The sequence below is a fragment of the Malus domestica genome, chromosome 07 (genome assembly GCF_042453785.1).
Source record: "Malus domestica chromosome 07, GDT2T_hap1".
Lineage (NCBI taxonomy): Eukaryota > Viridiplantae > Streptophyta > Magnoliopsida > Rosales > Rosaceae > Malus > Malus domestica.
Genome location: NC_091667.1, coordinates 11,126,589 through 11,135,114, shown reverse-complemented (window position 1 = coordinate 11,135,114; position 8,526 = coordinate 11,126,589). Strand labels below are relative to the sequence as shown.

Here is an 8,526-nt window from a genome sequence, read left to right as displayed (position 1 = left end):
AGAACGATGAACGAAGAACGAAGAACACTTTCTTCAAGGGCCGTCGGGGCTTGATCTTGAATTGGTGGATGATTGTTGATCCAAAGGGCCGTTTGAGCTTGATCTTAGGATGAACGATGAACGAAGAACGAAAAGAGCTTTCTTGATTCTTCGGGAACCTGGATGCTTGAGAGCTTCGGAGTTTCAGAGCTTCAAGAATTTTGCCTAATGATTTTGGTTCTCCCCAAATGAATGAATTAGCCTTCTATTTATAGAATTTTCCAATGCCTAATTTTTAATATAATATTCCAGATGAAATAAGTCGTTTCTGCCAGGTGTTGACACGTGTCCTGTTTGATGACTTTTTCAACTTATTTCAATTTTTTGTTTAGACACACGCTACGTGTAAAATTTATGTAATACATGAGCGTTGAAACTTTGATTTATCGGTCAACATTTATTTACCGAAATTTCGATGTCTACAAACATGCCGGCTGTAAAAATTCCTTGAGCACTACTGGATGAGATGAGAAAGAAGGTGCACTTAGGCATCGTTCATCGAACTATAGTTTAAAGTACAAGAAACTTGTGGTTCACATGGATAGGAGCATTTATCTGTGCACCCGAAATGTTGTATTCCAATCAATCCATAGGCAATCATGATTCTACCAACGAATAAATATCAACCTTATTCATTTTGTATAATTCATAATTGGACGCCACGCGAAATTGAAAAATGAAGCCAATTGTAACCGTGGCTTCGGCTGTTCGGCAGTTAACACATGTTTTTGTGATCTCCCTAGCATTGCTCTTTCCAAAATATAACACCAAAATTGTACGACTGAAAATGCTTTCTAAACATCTCCCTGGTACAACAAACACCAAATGTTTATTAAATGTATAAAACAAATAAATAGAAAATACTTTGAGCATCATAATTCATAATTATATGATCATCACCCAAAGGAATTAGCAGAGACGTGTTGCCCTCTTGATCTGTCCACTGATGCCACTTTTTGAAGCCTAATCTGCTCTCTAAATTTCGCTATGAACTCGCCCGCCTTCTTATCAACCTCTGAGTCTGCTCCTCCAACATTCAGAGAGTTGCTACTTGTAGCCGCAGCAGCAGCGGCAAGAGCATCATCTTCACGTTCATCATCCGAGCTCAATTGAAAGTTTTCTGCCTCACTTTCCAACTCTTCTTCTTCAGACTCCGCAGCTGCATTGCCACGAACTTCTCGCATCTCCTTCTTCTCATGTTTCGGAAATTCTAGCTTCGGCATGTGAAAAGGATTGCCAAGATCATGCTTACTCTTTCCATTTCCAAGATTTTTCATGTTGGTTACTCCATTTTGCATCATATCTTTTCTCATAGATATAAACTCACCAATGTCACACATCTTCTCAACTTTTTCATGAGTGGCAAATCTACTACCTCTGATCGTTCTAACCGATTTTCCCCTTGATGCAGATTTAGTGAGGCTTGCAGGCTTAGTATTCAATCCCAAAAAACCTTGCCCCAACTCTTTGCTTCCCAATTGCTCCTCCTCACTTCCGCTTCCGTTTCCACTTCCACTTCTGCTTCTGCTTCCGCTCCCACTCAAATCCTTCAAATAATTTTCGGAGCTTCTCCTCAAGTCCTCCTCATGGAAAGAACCAATGCTGTAGCCCCGCAAATGCAACGCACTCACTGAAGCTTTTTCGTTCATTGGTTTTGGAGGTGATGATGCAAATCCTGAAGGAGAAGACGACCCTTGAGAATGAGGACTCTTTCTTTTCTTCACATTCTCCACCTTCGAGTTAAGCACCTCCGAAGACATGGAGTGCGTGAAAGAGTCTTCTTTTGGGGAAGAAGACATAGAACTAGTTTGAGAAGAAGACTCAGAAGTAAAGGACAATGTGGACTGGAAAGACCGAGTTTTCATTGATTCAAACTGAGTTTCATCAACTGAGAGTGGCCTCAAACGCGAAGGACGACCATTACTACCTACTCTTTTCCCCCTTTCCATCCTTGCAGAACGCGAACGCCAATGAACCGGGGAAGGTGATGCGGCAGCTTCATTGAACTTCTGTTTTAAATTTATAGCACCCAAATCACCAAAATCCCCATTACTAATCCTATCAGAGCTATTAAAAGAGCCCTTAGAACCTAAACTGAACTCACTCCCAGCAACAAACTCAAAACTATCCTGGTTTTTCACCCTCGGTTTCAAACTCCGAACCGGCAATCCTAACGGCTGATTATCAACCATTGATCTGGGTTGTCCCCATTCATCAAGACCATAATTTGGTTGAGCCACAAACACCATTGATTCACCCTGAAAATACTGAGAATTCCTAGCTTGAGTAACATTTTTCTCTTTATACCCACATGAATTTTCACACCCACTTTCACAAATCCCCAAACTGGGTTTGCATTGGGCATAAAAAACATTGCTTTCATGACAAGATTGAGCAGCCACAGCAGCAACAGGGTTACCCACAAAATACCCAGAATTCCAACTCTCACCTTCACTTTTCTCACCATACCCACATGGGTGTTCATACCCGCTGTCGAAATTCGACGAAACGGGAAATATTGTAGGCATATAAGACTCAGAAGTACCTACATTTGAGCTATTCTCAAACCCCATTTCAGCACTATTTCTTCTGCTGAACAAGCCGTAGGACACGGCAATGCCGACGAAGATAACGTGAATGAGCTCCCAGAACTTGGTGAGGATCGTGTGGTTGATAAATTCGGGAGCTTGTGAGGGGAAAAGTGGAAGAACAACGATGAAAACGGCAAAGATTAGAGCTTTAAGGAGAAAGTGCATGGTGTAGGACTTACCGTGTCGAATCGGGTTTCGGTGAGCTTCTGGGTTTGGATCGGAGAATGGGAAGTGGGGTTTTTTGCAGGGGATGGAGTCCGCCATTGATGAGCAGTTGAGCTTCTGCGGAGGTTTTGGATTTTGTGTGAAGCAAAGGAAGACTTTGAAAGCAAGGAAGAAGAAAGAGTGGAAAAAAGTGTGAGGAGAGGGGAAAGCAATTTAAGAAGTGGAGTGTCGATAATTATGACCGTTTGGTTAGAATGACGATATTGACCTTGTGTTTTGTTTTGATTTACGGGATTTTGTGGAGTGGTGATCTTATCTGTAGGGGCTTGGAGGTCATTTGATCAAAGAACAAAACAAAAGCAATTTGGTGGAACAATGTAAACGACACCGTCTTGATTGAAACAAAAGCAGTTTGGTGCAACACAGAGCTCGTTGAGCACCTAAAGCAAATAGCAATGCAAACTACATGAGTCATGGGCATACAAATTTGATCATACACATCTAGGAAGAATTTTTCTCTTATGCTTTTTAAGCTTTTTTTTTCCTTGTACGGGACAATGAAAGATAAGCGATTTTTCACATTATGTTTTTCCTCCAATGCTCATTCCGTTATATCGAGTTGTACGATTGAATAAATCTAAAAAGAATCAATAGACAGAAACAAATCACTACCTAATGAAATTGGAATTTTTGCATGTATATGCAAAGCAAAATCATTTAACATTAAATTGAATTGTTATTTAGTTTCATTGGTTGCTTTTTTTTTTAGACATGAGAGGAACAACATTGATCAAGGCATATGTGTTTTACAGGCTATTTAAGGGATATTTTTAATGTATAAAAATGTTCCTATTGATAAAGTTTTTTTTTTTTGACAAAACAAAAAATAAAATATTTTTAATTTTTATGGATATTTATATAATATTTTTAGAATTTGTTCTAATAGTTAAATTTCATATAGGATTTGTCCTATTGATAAGGTTTTTTTTTTTTTTTTTGAAAAAAAAGGTATTATTTTATTTTAATATCTTTTGATTCAAATTATAAGAGTAAAAGATGCATAAAATTAGGAAATTTATTTTGTAAATAAGGGTAAAATATATATAAAAAAAAGAAATGAAAATTTAATTTTAATTTTAAATTCTTCGAGTTGGTGACATGGATAAGTACGTATTTTTTCTTCAACATTTTGTATAGTTGATTGAGTCTAAATTAATACACCCCTTTAAAAAAGACCACGCTACTTAAGCCAAATTCACTTCAAGTTACTAAGTGCATTTTTAGGAAATGCTATAAAATAACCAAAATTCTATTTTAAATAGTCAAATTTAAATAAAAAAAACACATCTCCAACAAACCCTATAAAAGAGTCACTATTATAGCAAAATTGTAACATCCCACATCATTAAGGGGAGTGGATCTTCTAAGCCTTATATGTATATTCTCATCTTTACCTAGCACAAAGCCTTTTGGGAACTCACTGGCTTCTGGTTCCATCGGAACTCCGAAGTTAAGCGAGTTCAGGCGAGAGCCTTCCTAGAATGGGTGACCCACTGAGAAGTTCTTGTGTGAGTTCCCAGAAACAAAACCGTGAGGGCGTGGTCGATGCCCAAAGCGGACAATATCGTGTTACAGTGGAGTCGAGTCCGGGATGTGGTGGGGACCCGAGTCGAGATGTGACAAAAATGATCAATCACTCCTTAAATTTACAGAGCAATTGTTCATAAGCTAAATATTAAAAAAAAAAAAAAAAAAAACTCAGCAATGGAATCTTGAGCAAGAAGAAAATGAAGATAGATAAGACTCTTTTAGAAAATGAATTGGTTGGGTTTGAATTGTTAATAATAAAATATTTAAAGTTTGACAAGATAAAGGCGATGTTGGAGATAAAAAAAATTAAATTAAGTAGCTAAATAGCTTTTTCACGCTATTTATTTGGACAATTAAATGGTCTGAATTCAAGGCTATCTTTGGACCGACCTAGGATCCAGCCCAATATACAGTTTGGTCCACCTGCCGTGTCACTTTCTCGGGAACATGTTTCCTCAAGTCTTTTCCAATTGCCAGGTGAGAAAATCAGAGCGAGAGAGAGAGAGAGAGAGAGAGAACAGAATCGAACAAAAATCTCGAAAGATCGAGAGCTTATCAAACAGTATATCACTCCAAATCCTTTCCCTTTTTTTACATACAATTTTGTGGAGAACCCCTTAATGATTTGAAAATTACCCAAAAACCTTAACTGTTTGATCCGTTTTTCATCTAGGTACAAGACAGTCGAAGCTCTAAAAACTGCTCTTGAAGGCTCGCCTCTCAACACCAAAGACGAGCGCTGCAAGGTTTGTCTTTTATCTTTTGCTAATCTTCTGTTTGGTTGCCGAGAAAATCAGTCGATGGAATAGAAAATTGAATTGCAAGTTTAGAACTTTACTCTTCTTTTCTTATCCTTTTTCCAGTGGTTTTCTTGGGTACCAATCAGAATTGTCCCCCTGTGTTTAATTATAATTCAATTGTTCTGTTTGGTGTGGAACGAAAGAAAGTGATGAGATTTTATTTTATTTTATTTTTTTTTGAGTTTTGCAGTCTGTAAATTGGATAATGGTGCATACAGCTATCATGGCTATAAAAGATGTGTGTTTTCTTCTTTGGATCCCGAGTACTATGACATTCTCATGAAGTAAGTAGTTATACCTTATGAATGCTATCCGATTTTGGTTTCGAGTATTTTACGTAATCTTTTGAATTGAAAATTGAAATTTATGTAGATAATGAACTTTGTTTTGCTAAGGTGGTTTTGTATTGATTTGTTTTCTGTATATAACACGGATCTCGTTAACGGTTGGTAATAGTTGCCTGATTCAATGTGCTTAAAACTGTTGGAAGTTCTTTAACCAAATATAGAGTACAAATGAGTATACTAGAGGGTTTTCGGTTAAACCGGTCGAGAATTTTCCCAAACGGAGAACCAAAGTAAGTATCTTGAGTCATAGAAATGAACTTGAATTTGACTGGTTACGTAGTTCTGGCTCTTTCTTTGCGTGCATTCTGTATCTGTATCATTTTAGATGGTGTGGTCCGTGTGGATTATATGGGCAAGTTACCTAGACTTGTGCTTTGTTAGGGTACGAAAAAACAATGGTCAGGCCTTAGAGAGATTTGTTTGAATCAAATATGGCGGTTGAGTATCTTATATTTCTGAAGGAATCCAATTTATACGTCAGTGGATGGGATTTTGGGAATACAAATATCACTATATGCGAAACATTTGTATGTTTCTTCTTATTTCGTTTCTTATCCAAGATGACAGATTATAGTCATTAGAGCGATTGTTATATGTACGGTTTTGGTGCAGTGTCATATAAGCAAGTATTCTACCCAAAAGTATTAGAAAATATTAGGTATGCATAGTTTTTCTTCTAAGTTTGTGATTTCAATTTCTTGATGTTTTGCTCCTTAGTTATCTTTATTATTCTTCCTTTTCCTATAAGAAAAGTTCTCCTGCCTTTCTTTTCCCCATCTTTGGTATATGCTGTTGTTTAGGACATTTTACAATTTCGGGCATTCTTGATTCCTGAGGACCTCTGGTCTTTCTAGAGTCTCGCATTTTACTTCCGGTTAACATTTTCCTTTGGTGGTGTTTGTGTTTTTTTTGGGTGAATGAATGATTATATTAAAAGAGAACCAAAAAGAAGCAACAAACTACAACACAACAATGGCAACAAAGGCCAAGCTAAAAACAAACAAATAAAAACAGGAGGCTGTAAAAAACAGAAACAACCCAACCTAACAACCAACACCAAAAGGAGAACTACATAGGAATTCTCCATTCTTGAAATATAGGCACATTTGCAGTAGAAAGCGGAATCTACAAAGAACATAACCGTAAGTGTATAGAGTTCACAATGGCTTTAAAGATGGCAACAGAGTGGAGATGCTCGTTTCTGAATTTACGATTATTCCCTTCTTTCCAGATAGCATAGACAACAGCTTGGAGGCACAACTTCTTAAAGCTAACATCCAATGACTAATTCGTCCAATTATTAGCAGCCCAAGTGATAAACTTATGCCAATCCAAACGAGGAGTATCACAACCACACTTAGAAAGCATATGAGACCAAATATTGGCACTATACAGACACTCAAAGAACAAGTAATTGTGAGATTCATTACCAGTCAAGCAAAGAGAGCAAATAAGAGAGGCATGATGGGTAAAGACCATTACCCGATCCATAATAGATAACTTACCCCTTATAGCTAGCCAAAGAATGAAGCTCCACCTTGGGACATGCTCGCCAAACCACAAGAGACCAGCCCATGGGACCTTTGGATGGGGCTCCCTAATAGCATTCCAAGCGGATGAGGCATAGTAGCTTCCATTGGGTGACAACGTCCAAGTAACAGAATCACGCCTAAACTGGTTCGGAAAAAGTTGAAACATAGAAACTCGAATTTCCAATAAATCATTAGGGGAAGAAAAAGGCCACCTCCATTCGAAACCATTCTCAACAATAATCTCTCAGACCAAAGAATTTTGGTTGGAGCTATGATTCCTCAATCATACTAGAAGGCCATCTATGGCTAAGGGGCTTGAGTGGGTGCCAATTGTCAAACCATAGAGAGGTGGAGTGCCCATCACCAATGACATGAAAGAAGAAGAATCTAACCAGCCCTCTGAGATGAAGGAGTTTCCTCAAATTCCAAGAGCGAGCAAACAGAAGGAAAAAGGGGCATTCCAAAAAAGAATTACCTTGAAGTAAATAAGCCTTCAAAAAAGTCAGACCATAAATTAGAAGCACAAGAAATTAAGCTCCAAATATGGTGGATCATAAGAGCTTTATTCCAACACTGTAATCTCTTTAAGCCAAGGCCCCCCTCAGCCTTATGGAGACAAATATTAGACCCAGACACCTTAGTTGCATAACTCCCTAAGCAAGTACCAGACCATACGAAGGAGCAGAGTCTTCTCTCAATATCTAAAAGGCACTTTTTGGGGAGGATCAGATGTGAGCACCAAAAAACCTGGATACTGGAAAGCACAAATTGGATGAGTTGCAATCTCCTAGCAAAAGAGAGCATTATTCTCCCAGCTTTTAATCCTTGCTTCAGCCTTGTCAATTAAAGGATAGCAATCACAAAGCTTAAGCTTGGAAGTGATTAGAGGAACTCCTAAGTTACCGGCAAAAAATTGGCTCTTGGAGGCACTAGAGAATCGTACTTTAACATTAATAATACAGGACAACATCTCCATAGCAATGACAAATAAGTAAGGAGACAAGAGATCCCCTTGCCTAAGCCACGCCTACTCCCAAAGTAACCTACAAGCTCACCATTTACAACAATCGAGAACATAGGAGACGAGATGTAACTCTTAATCCAATTAATCATTGCAGGTGAGATAGCAAATGCAGCAAGAGTAGAAAGTATAAAATCCCACTCCACGATTTCATAAGCTTCATACCTAGGAGATCCTTCGACTTTGTGGTAGTCACGAAGGATTTCTTGAGCGAAAAGGATATTATCCCCAAATTTTCTTCCTGGAATAAAGGCGGATTGAATAGGACTTACCATATGAGATAAAACTTCCTTGAGCCAATTAGACAACAACTTAGCTATAATTTTATAAAGCTTGTTACAGCAGGAGATAGGTCTAAAATCACTCATTGTATCAGGAATAGAGACCTTAGGGACAAGGGTGATGATAGTAGAATTTAACTCCTTAGAGCAAGTCCACCCC

At 38.0% G+C, this 8,526-nt stretch overlaps 1 protein-coding gene and 1 long non-coding RNA gene across 3 annotated transcripts; one reads left to right on the top strand and one right to left on the bottom strand.

Annotated features, from left to right (window-relative positions):
- Positions 1-808: 808 nt before the first annotated feature.
- On the bottom strand, positions 809-2,993 carry LOC103425583 (uncharacterized). Its single transcript, XM_070824646.1, has one exon. The coding sequence runs from the start codon at positions 2,892-2,894 to the stop codon at positions 936-938; it is 1,959 nt and encodes a 652-aa protein (XP_070680747.1). The 5' UTR covers positions 2,895-2,993; the 3' UTR covers positions 809-935.
- A 1,821-nt stretch (positions 2,994-4,814) lies between these two features.
- LOC103425507 (uncharacterized) lies at positions 4,815-5,665 on the top strand. Of its 2 annotated transcripts, XR_003774819.2 has the most exons (3): positions 4,815-4,947; positions 5,059-5,131; positions 5,376-5,665. It is a non-coding gene; the product is annotated as an uncharacterized lncRNA (long non-coding RNA). The 2 variants fall into 2 exon arrangements; XR_011582723.1 differs by lacking the exon at positions 4,815-4,947 and having other exon boundaries at positions 4,985-5,131.
- The last annotated feature ends 2,861 nt before the right edge of the window (positions 5,666-8,526 follow it).

What these genes read in the sequence shown, in the direction of transcription:
- LOC103425583 (XM_070824646.1), bottom strand. Translation starts at nt 2,894, where the DNA reads ATGGCGGACTCCATCCCCTGCAAAAAACCCCACTTCCCATTCTCCGAT.